Here is a 17618-nt window from a genome sequence, read left to right as displayed (position 1 = left end):
TTAAAGAGACAGTAGTGATGGTTCAGTCTTCTTAAAGAGACAGTAGTGATGGTTCAGTCTTCTTAAAGGGACAGTAGTGATGGTTCGGTCTTCTTAAAGAGGTAGTGATGGTTCACAGGAGCAAAGTGATTATTTTAGACAAACAGAATCAATATCAGCCGTATTCAGAAGATCTCTTTACCTTTCTGATATTATCTGTTATCCATGTTCTCTTCACACCAGACTCAATTCATAAAAACTGTTGTTGAAGCTCCTCCTCCTGTAGTAAAGCTGTGGACCATCACTGCTGTGTCTTTAAGGAGACTGTGGACCATCACTGCTGTCTCTTTAAATGACAGGAGGAGCAGCAGGAGTTCTGAATGGATCTTTAGAGGCATCGTGGTGTTTTTTCTTCTCACAGTGAACTCGTCAAAGACGAACATGGACAAACTCTTGTGTCTTTAACCTCCTTCAGTATTAATCATCTAACGAGGAATAAAAGAAGACGTTCCTGTGAAGTCATTGACATGTAGATCTGTGTTTTTATACGACGGAGCGGCCTGTTTACTCACTCTGAGAGGAAGTGAACCTGGTTCAACACACACACACATATATGTATATACACACGTGTATCTGTGTATTCTCAGTAAACAGCAGTTATCTGTGCAGCTGGAGTCAGTTTACATCCTGTGGCTCCTTCACAATATAAGCCCAGTGTTTTAATGTGAAGGAGCAGAAAAAGGAATCGAAACAAATGTTTATCTCCACAAATATCAGTGTTCCTTCAAAAGCAACACAATCAAATCTCTGATGTGTTTCACTGCATTCCATACTTTTATTATAGATGACAAATTAATCAAGTTTTCTTTAAAATAAAAATCTATACATATATATCTCATGTCAACAATATAATTATATATTTACATATACTGTATATGTATGTCAGCAATAATATATATATATATATATATATATATTAGTGCTGGGCAACGATTACAATGTTTAATCACGATTAATCTCATTGTTATGGCAAAGTTCAATAGTGAATTGAAAAGTAGTGTATTGTGCACTTTTATTTTAAAGTGCTGCTGTATGAACAAAAGGTCAATAACATTTGGTCTAAACACTTTAAACACATCAGGTTGTTGTTAGCAGCAGTATTCCCTTTACACAGCAGCAGTTATAACACAGTTATAATGATTCTGATCATGGATAATCAGCCGGTGTTCACATCTTTATCTTCATGTGTGTAAGAGATGATATTTAAATATACTTCTTGAAAACTGCAAACCTATCTACGTCATGTTTTTATTTTTGTTAAATTCTCAGTAGTGATACTAAATGATGCTTATTATACATATTACAAACAAAAGACTTTAAAAACTCTAAAAACATAATTTAAATGAGTCATTTATTTTTTGCTTTTTGTGGTATTTTGGTCAGACATATCCAACGCTGATTACCGTAATGTGTGTGGTATTTAGATAAGATTAGATATATACTTTATTCATCCCCAAGGGGAAATGTGTCTGTAGCAGCAGCAATGAAGTTACACAATAAAATAAAAATATTAAGTATGGAAAATGCACAATATATTAAAATACAATAAAATAACAGAGCAGGACCAATTCAATTTAAGAAAATAAAGTAATAAAAATGCACAGTATATACACTAAATAGAATAGTATTAACTTAACTAAGTAGGAACAAATAAACTAAACAGTAGTGCACAAGATCGCCAACAGCAGTGTAGCAGTGTTATAGTCTTCTGGATGATCTGTTCAGAGGTGATTTATTATAAAGTCTTATAGCAGAGGGCAGGAATGTTCTCCTGTATCGGTCCTTGTGACAGCGGAGCTGGATCAGTCTGTCCCTGCAGTAGGTGGTGGAGAGGGTGGTCCAGGTTATCCAATATGGATAATAGTTTCTTCAGTGTCCTCCTCTCCACCACCTCTTCCAGATTGTCCAGTTTGCAGCCAATGATGGAGCCGGCCTTCTTAACCAGTTTGTTAAGTCTGTTGTTGTCTCCGACTCCAATGCTTCTCCCCCAGCAGACTACAGAAGTAAAGTGCACTGGCCACAACAGACTGGTAGAACATCTCCAACATCTTGCTGCACACGTTGAAGGATCGAAGTTTCCTCAAGAAATAGAGTCGACTCATCCCCTTCTTGTACACAGCGTTGATGTTGGTCTTCCAGTTCAGTCTGCTGTCGATGGAGACACCCAGGTACTTGTACTCCTCCACCATGTCCACATCCTCTCCCAGAACTCTCAGCGGTTGTGGAGCCGTCGTCTTCCTCCTGAAGTCGACCACCATCTCTCTGGTCTTGGCCACGTTCAGACGCAGGTGATTTCTACCCGCCCACTCCACAAAGTCCTCCACTACTGCCCTGTACTCCTCCCGTCCGTCCCTTATACACCGGACCACTGCAGAGTCATCAGAGAACTTCTGCAGATGGCATGACACAGAGTTGTACTGGAAGTCAGTGGTGTACAAGGTGAACAGGAAGGGAGACAGAACAGTTCCCTGTGGGGCTCCATTATCACTGACCACCGTATCAGACAGCACACTGCCCAGTTGGACAAACTGTGGTCTGCCTGTGAGGTAGTCAGTGATCCAGGAGACAGTGGACGCGTTAACCCCCACCACCCGCAGCTTCTCACTCAGCAGCACTGGTTGGATGGTGTTGAATGCACTGAAATCAAAGAAAGTGATTCTCACAGAGCCACCGTTCCATCCAGGTGCGACTGAGCTCGTTGCAGCAGGTAGATGATGGCGTCGTCCACCCCCACATGAGGCTGGTATGCAAATTGCAGAGGGTCCAGTGAGGATTTCCCCTGCGGTCGGAGGTGGGCCAAGACCAGCCTCTCCAGCACCTTCATCACATGAGATGTGAGGGCAACTGGTCGGTAGTCGTTGAGGCCAGATGGTGTCGTCTTCTTAGGTACAGGAACCAGGCACGAGGTCTTCCACAGCACCGGGACTTCCTCCTGCGTCAGGCTCAGGTTGAAGAGGTGTTGAAGGACATCAGACAGCTGGATGGCGCAGGTCTTCAGGACCCTGGGGCTGATGCCATCAGGTCCTGAGGGTGATAAGAAGCTGTACAAGGAGGGACTTAGGACCCAGGGGAACGTAGGTGAAGGAAACAGGAAGAGACGCCACACAAACAGCTGTTCACCGCTCGCTGCCCGGTTCTTGTGTTAAAAATGTCCGCTTATTAATAATTTAAAAAAAACTGCGTTAACGCACGATAAAATAATTGTCAGCGTTAATTAATTAATGTGTTAACCCGATAACGCCTTAACTTGCCCAGCACTCATATTTACATATGTATGTATATTAACATATTTATATATTTACATATGTATATCAACAATACAATTATATATATTTACATATACATGTATATCAACAATACAATTATATATATTTACATATACATGTATATCAACAACATACTTATATATTTACATATATATTGTGGCATCACAAGGGGACAGGTGGTGGAGGGGCGCTACATCCTCACCCAGGATCAGGGCCCACAACCCAAAATGGCCGCCGGGCTAGAGACTACAACTCCCAGACTGCCTCATCAGGCACCCAGCTGCAGGTGCTTAAGGCCCCTAATTGAGGCAGGGCTGGGAAACTGAATAAAGGGCAGAGGGGAGAGCACCACGAGAGAAGAGTTGGGCCCGGAGTAGGAGAGAGGACGCCTATATGGAGGAACAGATACCAAGGACTTGGCAGGGTTGGATTACTTTTTTGGTGAAGAAACCACTTTCTCCTCCGGGATGCTTTATGTTTATTTCATGGACCTTTTTGTTTGATTTTTGATTTTTGAGTTAAAGGAACTGCCAGTGGGACGGACCAATAAACCTTTATTTTTGCTTATACTGTCTGATTGTGCCTGTTTTACGTTCTCTTTTGCACTGCCCCACCCTAGGGACAACCCGTGACACTACAATATGTATGTCAACAATATAAATCGATATATTTGTTTATATTATACACATATATATTTATACACATTCTGAACATCTGAAACATGATTTAAATGTCAGACTGACTCGAGAGCTGCTCGGCTCCAAATGTCACTTCAGCTGCTTTAATGTGACGACGAGTCGGCCTCCCTTCCTCCTCTTCCTCCTTTGACGGGAGACATTTGGCGTTGAAAGGAGAGCGAGGAGGAGGAAGAGGAGGAAGACGAAGGTATCACCTGCTATCTGTTCATAAAGCTCCATCAGAGAGAACAAAGCTTCTCCTGCCGTCTCGCTGCTCTTTCATTTCCCGTTAAACAGGAAATTGTTGGAGCATCCGGCTGATAGAGGCAACTTATCAAGTCTCCATCTCTCCGTCTCTTATTGAAGCTGTTTGTGTGTCTGTCACTCAGCTCCACCGTCTCACAGACAGACAGACAGAACTGTCTTCTGTTAACCTGCTGGACACGTTACAGTCTGAGAGGACCAATGACCAAACATGTTCATGACAGAAAACTGAAGGAAAAGCATCAACAGAGAAAGAACAACCCATACGATATAATATATATACAGTATATTGTGTATATATATATTGTGTATATATATATATATATATACAGTATATACAGTATACATCTATATCTGTATACACTTAGTCTGTATACAGACTAAGTGTCTGGGTGTATATCCCGCAAAGCAAGAAGGGCAGGTGCCCAGAGCTGGATAGTGAGTGGGTGGGACTCGTCCGGGCCGAGTCCTGGAGAGACTTGGAGAGGTAGTGTACAGGGTCCAGCTGCCACCACGAGGAAGAACAGTCGCCCTGCACAGAGACAGGCTGGCCCACTACCGGGGCACGGGGAACCCTGGACTCTGCCCGGACTACCCTCCAAACCCTTCCCAATAACCCCAGTGTCTCGCCCGGCCCTTCACAGACTGGACTTGGTGTCCCTGGCCCAGCCGATCCCTCCCCATCCCTTGGCCCCAGCAGCCCCTCGACCCCTTTTCCTTCTCCCCAAGGCCGACGGCGGCGTCAGAGGAACCAAAGGCCCCCTGACCACCTGAGAGACTTTGTTTGCCCCCTCGGGGGCGAGGGACTTTGTGGTGGGAGGGTAGTGTAACGGACTGAGTGACATGTAATGTTATGTAACCTGTTATGTTATCAGTTATTGTGTTTACAGGAATTACAGGAGTTAGTCTGTATACAGTTAGTCTGTATGAAGTTAGTTTATATACTGTATACAGTTAGTTTGTATATACAGGTAGTTTCTTTACAGTTAGTTTATATATGCAGTTAGTTTGTATACAGTTAGTTTGTATACAGTTAGGTTGTATATAGTTAGTTTGTATACAGTTAGGCTGTATATACAGGTAGTTTATATACAGTTAGTTTGTATACAGTTAGTTTATATACAGTTAGTTTGTATACAGTTAGGCTGTATATACAGGTAGTTTATATACAGTTAGGCTGTATATACAGGTAGTTTGTATATACAGTTAGTTTGTATACAGTTAGTTTATATACAGTTAGTTTGTATACAGTTAGTTTATATACAGTTAGTTTGTATACAGTTAATTTATATACAGGTCGTTTGTATACAGTTAGTTTGTATACAGTTAGTTTGTATATACAGGTAGTGTATATACAGGTAGTTTGTATATACAGGTAGTTTATATACAGTTAGTGTATATACAGTTAGTTTGTATACAGTTAGGTTGTATATACAGTTAGTTTATTTACAGTTAGTTTGTATACAGTTAGTCTGTATGAAGTTAGTTTATATACTGTATACAGTTAGTTTATATACAGTTAGTTTGTATACAGTTAGGTTGTATATACAGTTAGTTTGTATACAGTTTGGTTGTATATACAGTTAGTTTATTTACAGTTAGTTTGTATACAGTTAGTCTGTATGAAGTTAGTTTATATAGTGTATACAGTTAGTTTATATACAGTTAGTTTATATACAGTTAGTCTGTATGAAGTTAGTTTATATACTGTATACAGTTAATTTATATACAGTTAGTTTATATACAGTTAGTTTGTATACAGTTAGTTTGTATACAGGTCGTTTATATACAGTTAGTTTGTATACAGTTAGTTTATATACAGTTAGTGTATATACAGTTAGTTTATTTACAGTTAGTTTATTTACAGTTAGTTTATATACAGTTAGGCTGTATATACAGGTAGTTTGTATATACAGGTAGTTTATATACAGTTAGTTTGTATATACAGGTAGTTTATATACAGTTAGTTTGTATACAGTTTGTAAATACAGGTAGTTTGTATACAGGTAGTTTGTATACAGTTAGTTTGTATATACAGGTAGTTTATATACAGTTAGTGTATATACAGTTAGTTTGTATATACAGTTAGTCTGGATGAAGTTAGTTTATATACTGTATACAGTTAGTTTATATACAGTTAGTTTATATACAGTTAGTTTGTATACAGTTAGTTTATATACAGGTCGTTTATATACAGTTAGTTTGTATACAGTTAGTTTGTATATACAGGTAGTTTATATACAGTTAGTTTGTATATACAGGTAGTTTATATACAGTTAGTTTGTATTTACAGTTAGGCTGTATATACAGGTAGTTTGTATATACAGGTAGTTTATATACAGTTAGTTTATATACAGTTAGTTTATATACAGTTAGTTTGTATACAGTTAGTTTGTATATACAGGTAGTTTATATACAGTTAGTTTGTATACAATTAGTTTGTATATACAGGTAGTTTATATACAGTTAGTGTATATACAGTTAGTTTGTAGACAGTTAGTCTGTATGAAGTTAGTTTATATACTGTATACAGTTAGTTTATATACAGTTAGTTTATATACAGTTAGTTTGTAGACAGTTAGTCTGTATGAAGTTAGTTTATATACTGTATACAGTTAGTTTATATACAGTTAGTTTATATACAGTTAGTTTATTTACAGTTAGTTTGTATACAGTTAGTCTGTATGAAGTTAGTTTATATACAGTTAGTTTATTTACAGTTAGTTTGTATACAGTTAGTCTGTATACAGTTAGTTTATATACAGTTAGTTTGTATACAGTTAGTTTATATACAGTTAGTTTATATACAGTTAGTTTGTATACAGTTAGTTTATATACAGTTAGTTTGTATACAGTTAGTTTGTATACAGTTAGTTTGTATACAGTTAGTTTGTATATACAGGTAGTTTATATACAGTTAGTTTGTATACAGTTAGTTTGTATATACAGGTAGTTTATATACAGTTAGTTTGTATATACAGTTAGGCTGTATATACAGGTAGTTTGTATATACAGGTAGTTTATATACAGTTAGTTTTTATACAGTTAGTTTATTTACAGTTAGTTTATATACAGTTAGTTTATATACAGTTAGTTTGTATACAGTTAGTTTGTATATACAGGTAGTTTGTATATACAGGTAGTTTATATACAGTTAGTGTATATACAGTTAGTGTATATACAGTTAGTTTGTATATACAGTTAGTCTGGATGAAGTTAGTTTATATACTGTATACAGTTAGTTTATATACAGTTAGTTTATATACAGGTAGTTTGTATATACAGGTAGTTTATATACAGTTAGTGTATATACAGTTAGTTTGTATATACAGTTAGTCTGGATGAAGTTAGTTTATATACTGTATACAGTTAGTTTATATACAGTTAGTGTATATACAGGTAGTTTGTATATACAGGTAGTTTATATACAGTTAGTGTATATACAGTTAGTTTGTATATACAGTTAGTCTGGATGAAGTTAGTTTATATACTGTATACAGTTAGTTTATATACAGTTAGTTTATATACAGTTAGTTTGTATACAGTTAGTTTATATACAGGTCGTTTATATACAGTTAGTTTGTATACAGTTAGTTTGTATATACAGGTAGTTTATATACAGTTAGTTTGTATATACAGGTAGTTTATATACAGTTAGTTTGTATTTACAGTTAGGCTGTATATACAGGTAGTTTGTATATACAGGTAGTTTATATACAGTTAGTTTATATACAGTTAGTTTATATACAGTTAGTTTGTATACAGTTAGTTTGTATATACAGGTAGTTTATATACAGTTAGTTTGTATACAATTAGTTTGTATATACAGGTAGTTTATATACAGTTAGTGTATATACAGTTAGTTTGTAGACAGTTAGTCTGTATGAAGTTAGTTTATATACTGTATACAGTTAGTTTATATACAGTTAGTTTATATACAGTTAGTTTGTAGACAGTTAGTCTGTATGAAGTTAGTTTATATACTGTATACAGTTAGTTTATATACAGTTAGTTTATATACAGTTAGTTTATTTACAGTTAGTTTGTATACAGTTAGTCTGTATGAAGTTAGTTTATATACAGTTAGTTTATTTACAGTTAGTTTGTATACAGTTAGTCTGTATACAGTTAGTTTATATACAGTTAGTTTGTATACAGTTAGTTTATATACAGTTAGTTTATATACAGTTAGTTTGTATACAGTTAGTTTATATACAGTTAGTTTGTATACAGTTAGTTTGTATACAGTTAGTTTGTATACAGTTAGTTTGTATATACAGGTAGTTTATATACAGTTAGTTTGTATACAGTTAGTTTGTATATACAGGTAGTTTATATACAGTTAGTTTGTATATACAGTTAGGCTGTATATACAGGTAGTTTGTATATACAGGTAGTTTATATACAGTTAGTTTTTATACAGTTAGTTTATTTACAGTTAGTTTATATACAGTTAGTTTATATACAGTTAGTTTGTATACAGTTAGTTTGTATATACAGGTAGTTTGTATATACAGGTAGTTTATATACAGTTAGTTTATATACAGGTAGTTTATATACAGTTAGTTTGTATACAGTTAGTTTATATACAGTTAGTTTGTATACAGTTAGTTTGTATATACAGGTAGTTTATATACAGTTAGTTTGTATATACAGTTAGGCTGTATATACAGGTAGTTTGTATATACAGGTAGTTTATATACAGTTAGTTTTTATACAGTTAGTTTATTTACAGTTAGTTTATATACAGTTAGTTTATATACAGTTAGTTTGTATACAGTTAGTTTGTATATACAGGTAGTTTGTATATACAGGTAGTTTATATACAGTTAGTTTGTATACAATTAGTTTGTATATACAGGTAGTTTATATACAGTTAGTTTATATACAGGTAGTTTATATACAGTTAGTTTATATACAGGTAGTTTATATACAGTTAGTTTGTATACAGTTAGTTTATATACAGTTAGTTTGTATACAGTTAGTTTGTATATACAGGTAGTTTATATACAGTTAGTTTGTATATACAGTTAGGCTGTATATACAGGTAGTTTGTATATACAGGTAGTTTATATACAGTTAGTTTTTATACAGTTAGTTTATTTACAGTTAGTTTATATACAGTTAGTTTATATACAGTTAGTTTGTATACAGTTAGTTTGTATATACAGGTAGTTTGTATATACAGGTAGTTTATATACAGTTAGTTTGTATACAATTAGTTTGTATATACAGGTAGTTTATATACAGTTAGTGTATATACAGTTAGTTTGTAGACAGTTAGTCTGTATGAAGTTAGTTTATATACTGTATACAGTTAGTTTATATACAGTTAGTTTATATACAGTTAGTTTATTTACAGTTAGTTTATATACAGTTAGTTTGTATATACAGGTAGTTTATATACAGTTAGTTTGTATACAGTTAGTTTATATACAGTTAGTTTGTATACAGTTAGTTTGTATACAGTTAGGCTGTATATGCAGGTAGTTTGTATATACAGGTAGTTTATATACAGTTAGTTTGTATACAGTTAGTTTATATACAGTTAGTGTATATACAGTTAGTTTATTTACAGTTGGTTTATATACAGTTAGTTTATATACAGTTAGTTTGTATACAGTTAGTTTGTATACAGTTAGGCTGTATATACAGGTAGTTTGTATATACAGGTCGTTTATATACAGTTAGTTTGTATACAGTTAGTCTGTATACAGGTAGTCTCTACTTTCAGAGAGAAAAAGATGGTTCATCTCTATGTTTGTTGTGTGTCTGCATTGTGAATGTGATCATGATGGAGTTCAAACTGAAACATCTTCAAGAAGCTTCAACTTCTTTTCATCCAAAGACTTTTTGTCGGTTTCTCTGTTTCTCCATCTGTTGTTTACATTCCTGTCTAATAATGCTAACACTCTAACCACACACAGTGAACATGGTAAACATAAACATATCTGATATCTTATAGTTTACAGGTGAATTAAAAAGGTTTGATTATGAAAGCGATTTTGGAGAGGAGCAGCAGGGGGAGGAGCCTCAGCCCCCCCCCCCTCCCTGTGTCAGTATATAAGAGGAGGTGGTGGTCTGTGAGCATCACTGTGAGGAGGACCACCACAGACAGCAGGCTGGAGCCCTGGTACTCTTACACCCACTGGTTCCCCATGGCCTCGTCCCACGTGATGAAGCCCGGCCCGGAGCCAGTGCCCCGCATGCAGCCCGCCATGATGATGTTCTCCAGCAAGTACTGGTCCAGGAGGGGTATGTCTCTGGACTCGGCCATGTTTGACCAGCAGCAGCAGCGCCACACGGGGGGGCAGATGGTGAGGACTACTCTTCATCCTCCTCCTCTCCATCTCTTTATTACTCTGCATCATCAGGACTTTTGGTTCTTGAACTATATATTTTGTTTTTATACTTTTCTATTAGAAAAAGGTTCATGTGTCAATGTGTTCACTTCCTGCAGAAGATGTCAAATTCAATTCTTTATTTTATTTATTCTAAACATGTAAACGTAAAGATTTCAGCTGAAATGATTCAGCGATTGATCGATTGGCTGTAAACTAATTCATTAATTTATAGATTCAGTGTTTCAGTGAATATTAAGATGTAAAACTGAATCTCTGTGTTTTTGACCGTTGGTCAAATAAAACATCCAACTGTTTAAAGACTAATAAATACTAATTGATGATGAAAATGATTGTTAGTTGTAGCTCTAATAAAAGTATAAAACTAAGTAATGAAATTATAAAGAAATAAAAGAAGTAAAATATCAGTTCAACCATATAAACCTGGCTTATAACTCGTAAATATCCAAACTGTTTCATAACAATAATCATAACACATTATAAAGCATTTTTTAAGGATGTAGAGGTCAATATAATAACTATAGTAAAGTCATATTAACGACATCTATAGTGATGTTTTTGAAGTGTTATGTTGTGTGTTTGTCTTTAACTCTGAAGACGACAATGAAGACTCTGATGGACACAGAGGGTAAAAGCTATCGCTCTCACATCTTTATATCTATTCTGTAACAATTGTGATCGGTTTACCCCAGAATGAGACCTTTCTTTAGTCCGAAGGAGATCCGGCTCTGAGCTTTATCTCATTGTTAATTATTCATGAAGAACATAACGTTATAGATGAAACATGTTGTGGTTCGTGTTTGTTGTCTCGTGGTTTAGTCGAGGCGTCCATCCTTCTGTCCCATCGACGAGGTGCCAGACAAAGAGAGCGCTGAGGATTGTGGGAAGACGGCGGTGGTATTTTCTCTGAAGAATGAGGTGGGCTGTCTGGTCAAAGCCCTCAGACTCTTCCAGGTGAGGTTTCCTCTTCCACTGATTATTGATTACAGGGACGTCTTATTGTTACTTTATTCTGTCCTCTGCAGGAGAAGCGAGTGAACCTGAGCCACATCGAGTCTCGGATGTCAAAGCGAGTCGTTAATGAGGTGGAGATCTTTGCCGACTGCAGCTGTAGCAAGAAAGAGTTTGAGGAGCTGCTGCAGCACCTCAGAGACCACGTTAACGTCATCTCCTTCAACACACCTGCACACGTGTGGTCCGCTGAGGCAGGTGAGTCCACCTCAGCTGTTACATTACACCTCTACCTGTGTGGTCGGCTGAGTTTATAGGTAGATTCGTACCAGTGATGTTCTGGTGGTTTATAGATAGATGGGTACCAATGATGTTCTGGTGGTTTATAGATAGATGGGTACCAATGATGTTCTGGTGGTTTATAGATAGATGGGTACCAATGATGTTCTGGTGGTTTATAGATAGATGGGTACCAATGATGTTCTGGTGGTTTATAGATAGATGGTACCAGTGATGTTCTGGAGGTTTATAGGTAGATGGGTACCAATGATGTTCTGGTGGTTTATAGGTAGATGGGTACCAATGATGTTCTGGTGGTTTATAGATAGATGGGTACCAATGATGTTCTGGAGGTTTATAGGTAGATGGGTACCAATTATGTTCTGGAGGTTTATAGGTAGATGGGTACCAATGATGTTCAGGGGAGGAGACCAGGGGAGGAGACCAGGGGTGGAGACCAGGGGAGGAGACCAGGGGCGGAGACCAGGGGAGGAGACCAGGGGAGGAGACCAGGGGTGGAGACCAGGGGAGGAGACCAGGGGCGGAGCCACACAGAGACACAGAAACACAGGAACACAGGAACACAGGGGGCAAAGCCTAAACCGTGACAATTTTAGTATTATTATTTTAACTCTTTTGTAGATACCTCATGTTTTTGGATCAAAGTAAATGTGAAAATGCCTTTTTTATATAAAACATCTTCACAGACTAAGTACAGTTATATTTCTGTTGTTGTTGAAGCAGATGAAGACGATGTTCCCTGGTTCCCGATGAAGATCTCTGAGTTGGATCAGTGTTCTCACAGAGTGTTGATGTACGGATCAGAGCTGGACGCAGACCACCCTGTAACTACATTTATGTTTGATATGTTATATTAATACTATAACATAGTATAATAATAGTATGCATTATAAATATTTACTGAAAAATGAAAGAACACATCAAATACATTTTTTTCCAAAGATGGTTCCTGGTAAATATAATATACACATATATATATATATATACATTCATTATATAAATATAATCTGTGGATGTTTTATTTTTCCAGCTGACCTCTGACCTCTTCCTTCCTGCAGGGCTTTAAGGATGAAGTTTACCGTCAGAGGAGGAAATACTTTGTGGAAGTGGCCATGAATTATAAATTGTAAGTATCATCATTTATTACTTTATGTATGAAGAAACACATAAAGGAGCATTACAATGTTCATCAGCATCTTCCTCATCTTCATCTTTAATGTGAACATTTTGAACACTGAATGATTTATGGGCCTCTGACACGAGCATGAAACAACATGTAGAGTTGAAATGAGACAAGTTGAGATCCTCAGTGATCGATGAGACGGTTTTGACTCTTGTCTCCTCCCCAGCGGGCAGCCCATCCCTCATATCGAGTACACCCCGGAGGAGGTCCGGACATGGGGGGTGGTCTTCAGAGAGCTGACCCAGCTGTACCCGACTCACGCCTGCAGAGAATACCTGAAGAACCTGCCGCTGCTCAGCAAACACTGTGGTTACCGAGAGGACAACATCCCCCAGCTGGAGGACGTCTCCCTGTTTCTCAGAGGTTTGGTTCATCATTTACACTTTTAGTCTTTTAAAAATGTATTTGAACATAATCTGAAGACGACAGGATGTCGTTTTATAAAGCGTTATGTGTCGGACTATTTCCTGGAGTCTGCAGAAAAGCACTGCTGATAATTGGAAAGGTGAATGTGTATATAAAACATATATCATCAATAATCAACAGCAGTATGTGATGCCTGTCCCTGTGTGTTTCAGAGAGGTCTGGGTTCACTGTGAGACCAGTAGCAGGTTACCTGTCCCCCAGAGACTTCCTGGCTGGTTTGGCCTACAGAGTGTTTAACTGCACTCAGTACGTTCGTCACAGCACCGACCCGCTCTACACACCTGAGCCGTGAGTACACCTGCACGCACACACCATCCACCTGAAAACAATGGAGATGTCCCAGCACCTCTTCCACTGTCCACGGACTCCTTTAGATGATGACACGAGTTCACATCGTGAGACTGGATTAACTGGTTTCTCCTCATTGGAGGAGCCTCTGTCATCACTTTTCCCTCCCTCTGATACACTAAACTATATTTTTCAAAAAGCTTGACTTTTGGGGCGGCTGTGGCTCAGAGGTAGAGCGGGTCATCATCTGATCAGAAGATTCCCCGGCTTCTCCAGTCCGCATGTCTAAGTGGGCGAGATACTGAACTGAATGTATGTGAATGGCTGCATTTTGACATGTGGTGCTCTGCGCTGTGATTGGTCAGAAGACTAGAAAGGAGCTTTATAAAAGTTAGTTTACTTTGACCGACATTGTTCTTCATTAGTTCTAGTAAGGATCCTCACGTTCGTCCATCCTTAAATCCTCACGCTGCTGTTCTTATTTCACAATAAGATCAGCAGTTCTCTGACTTCTTTCACAATAAGAGCTTTTTCTGTGAGCTGCAAGTCTGACTCCTTCACAATAAAAGCTTCTTCTGTGAGGAGCAGGTCTCTGACTCCTTCACAATAAAAGCTTGTTCTGTGAGCAGCAGGTCTCTGACTCCTTCACAATAAGAGCTTCTTCTGTGAGCAGCAAGTCTGACTCCTTCACAATAAAAGCTTATTCTGTGAGCAGGAGGTCACTGACTCTTTCACAATAAGAGCTTCTTCTGTGAGCAGCAGGTCTCTGACTCCTTCACAATAAAAGCTTGTTCTGTGAGCAGCAGGTCTCTGACTCCTTCACAATAAGAGCTTGTTCTGTGAGGAGCAGGTCTCTGACTCCTTCACAATAAAAGCTTGTTCTGTGAGCAGCAGGTCTCTGACTCCTTCACAATAAGAGCTTCTTCTGTGAGCAGCAGGTCTCTGACTCCTTCACAATAAAAGCTTGTTCTGTGAGCAGCAGGTCTCTGACTCCTTCACAATAAAAGCTTGTTCTGTGAGCAGCAGGTCTCTGACTCCTTCACAATAAGAGCTTGTTCTGTGAGGAGCAGGTCTCTGACTCCTTCACAATAAAAGCTTGTTATGTGAGCAGCAGGTCTCTGACTCCTTCACAATAAGAGCTTCTTCTGTGAGCAGCAGGTCTCTGACTCCTTCACAATAAAAGCTTGTTCTGTGAGCAGCAGGTCTCTGACTCCTTCACAATAAAAGCTTGTTCTGTGAGCAGCAGGTCTCTGACTCCTTCACAATAAGAGCTTGTTCTGTGAGCAGCAGGTCTCTGACTCCTTCACAATAAAAGTTTCGTGTTGACTCTGCTGGTGTTGTGGTTGCAGAGACACCTGTCATGAGCTGCTGGGTCACGTTCCTCTGCTGGCGGATCCAAAGTTCGCTCAGTTCTCTCAGGAGATCGGACTCGCGTCTCTGGGAGCGTCTGATGAGGACGTTCAGAAACTGGCCACAGTGAGTTGATATCATTGATCACTGATGTGTCTGATATTATTATTATTATTATATTAGATCTGTCATGTGACACGTGTGTTAGAGCTCTACTAGCGTCCTCTAGTGGCCACAGGGATCATTACACTCCACTATTATTCACATGTGAAGTCTGTTTAAAATACAGAACATAGATGTAAGTTTTTATGTTACAACGTCGGCTCAATGTTACATTAAAGTAAACAGAATAAATAAAGTAAAACAGTACTTTACTGAAAAAAGATGGTTGTTTGTGTCTCTCTGAGCTCAGTGTCTTTGAATATTTAGATAATGTTCAATTAAAATTAAATTTCCATCCAGCTTCTTGTTTTATTGTAATAGTAAAACATTTTTAACATTAAACACATTTTTCAAGAAGAAAGACCAACTCATTTCCCCCAAAACTCCTTTTAGATTTTTCGTTTGAACTAACTTTATATACTATATTATACTATACTATACTACTATATTATATACTCCACCATGGTGCTCTACTCTACTCTAATCTACTTTACTCTATTCTACTCTCTGATATCTGTGAACAGTGTTATTTCTTCACCATCGAGTTTGGACTCTGCAAACAGGACGGACAGCTGAGAGCTTATGGAGCCGGTTTACTGTCGTCTATCGGGGAGCTGAGGGTAACACATATAAATAAATAAATTAATATATAGATGTATATAGATGTATAAATATATATGACTGGATATTTAAAAACATCAGATCTTCACAGTTGAGAATCTGGAAAATGTTTGATTGTTAAATGTCTGAAACGATAAACTGTAAAAAAAAAAAGTACAGAGGATGAAATAATATAAAATATGATAAACTAAGAATAAAATGAAGTAAACACTTTACTTCACTGACTGCTGTTTGTTTCCCAGCATGCCCTATCAGACCGGGCCTGTGTGAGGACCTTTGATCCAAAGACCACGTGTAACCAGGAGTGTCTCATCACCACCTTCCAGGACATCTACTTTGTGTCCGAGAGCTTCGAGGAGGCCAAAGAGAAGATGAGGTTAACAATCTTTTTTTTACATTCAGATTCATCCTTTCATTGAGTACCTTCATGAGTACCAATTGAGTACCTTCATTGAGTACCAAATTATGATTATTAGTGACACCGTTTCGAGGTTACGGGAGATAATACATGTTATTCTCCTGGTGTCCACTAGAGGCATCACTACTGTATTATAGAGATAATACATGTTATTCTCTTAGTGTCCACTAGAGGCGTCACTGCCGTATTATAGAGATAATACATGTTATTCTCTTAGTGTCCACTAGAGGCATCACTGCCATATTATAGAGATAATACATGTTATTCTCTTAGTGTCCACTAGAGGCATCATTGCTGTATTATAGAGATAATACATGTTATTCTCCTGGTGTCCACTAGAGGCATCACTACTGTATTATAGAGATAATACATGTTATTCTCTTAGTGTCCACTAGAGGCATCACTACTGTATTATAGAGATAATACATGTTATTCTCCTGGTGTCCACTAGAGGCATCACTACTGTATTATAGAGATAATACATGTTATTCTCCTGGTGTCCACTAGAGGCATCACTGCTGTATTATAGAGATAATACATGTTATTCTCCTGGTGTCCACTAGAGGCATCACTGCTGTATTATAGAGATAATACATGTTATTCTCCTGGTGTCCACTAGAGGCATCACTGCTGTATTATAGAGATAATACATGTTATTCTCCTGGTGTCCACTAGGGGCATCACTACTGTATTATGGAGATAATATATGTTATTCTCCTGGTGTCCACTAGAGGCATCACTACTGTATTATAGAGATAATACATGTTATTCTCCTGGTGTCCACTAGAGGCATCACTGCTGTATTATAGAGATAATACATGTTATTCTCCTGGTGTCCACTAGGGGCATCACTACTGTATTATGGAGATAATATATGTTATTCTCCTGGTGTCCACTAGGGACATCACTACTGTATTATAGAGATAATACATGTTATTCTCTTAGTGTCCACTAGGGGCATCACTACTGTATTATAGAGATAATACATGTTATTCTCTTAGTGTCCACTAGGGGCATCACTACTGTATTATAGAGATAATACATGTTATTCTCTTAGTGTCCACTAGGGGCATCACTGCTGTATTATAGAGATAATACATGTGTCACATGACCTGACGGTGTCTCCTCTCTCACAGGGAGTTTGCTAAGTCGATCAAGAGGCCGTTCTCGGTGTACTACAACCCGTACACTCAAAGCATTGACCTGCTCAAAGACACCCGCGGCATCGAGAACGTGGTTCAGGACCTGCGCAGCGACCTCAACACCGTGTGTGACGCGTTGGGAAAGATGAACACCTACATGGGCATCTGA

The 17618-nt window shown here is 37.7% G+C and overlaps 2 protein-coding genes across 8 annotated transcripts in view; both read left to right on the top strand.

Annotated features, from left to right (window-relative positions):
• The window catches only part of tbc1d15 (TBC1 domain family, member 15), a 17927-nt gene extending 16658 nt beyond the window's left edge, over positions 1 to 1269 (top strand). For all 6 annotated transcript variants that reach the window (XM_076083271.1, XM_076083272.1, XM_076083270.1 and 3 more), the window contains one exon: positions 1 to 1269. This exon is cut by the window's left edge and continues 791 nt beyond it. The gene's annotated coding sequence lies outside the window, so the exon portion shown is untranslated.
• A 9102-nt stretch (positions 1270 to 10371) lies between these two features.
• Positions 10372 to 17618, top strand: tph2 (tryptophan hydroxylase 2 (tryptophan 5-monooxygenase)). 2 transcript variants are annotated; one of them, XM_076083261.1, is made up of 11 exons: positions 10372 to 10563; positions 11428 to 11562; positions 11634 to 11817; positions 12583 to 12683; positions 12918 to 12985; positions 13209 to 13405; positions 13621 to 13756; positions 15106 to 15232; positions 15793 to 15888; positions 16132 to 16265; positions 17444 to 17618. In XM_076083261.1, the coding sequence occupies exons 1-11, from the start codon at positions 10405 to 10407 to the stop codon at positions 17616 to 17618; spliced, it is 1512 nt and encodes a 503-aa protein (XP_075939376.1). In that variant the 5' UTR covers positions 10372 to 10404. The 2 variants fall into 2 exon arrangements, with proteins under 2 accessions (XP_075939376.1, XP_075939377.1); XM_076083262.1 differs by having other exon boundaries at positions 10450 to 10563; positions 11634 to 11868; positions 12580 to 12683.

This window comes from Anarhichas minor, unplaced genomic scaffold (assembly GCF_050575085.1).
Source record: "Anarhichas minor isolate MPS153535 unplaced genomic scaffold, ASM5057508v1 ptg000125l, whole genome shotgun sequence".
Lineage (NCBI taxonomy): Eukaryota > Metazoa > Chordata > Actinopteri > Perciformes > Anarhichadidae > Anarhichas > Anarhichas minor.
The sequence above is the reverse complement of the archived record's forward strand: the minus strand, read 5'-3'. Positions and strand labels throughout refer to the sequence as shown.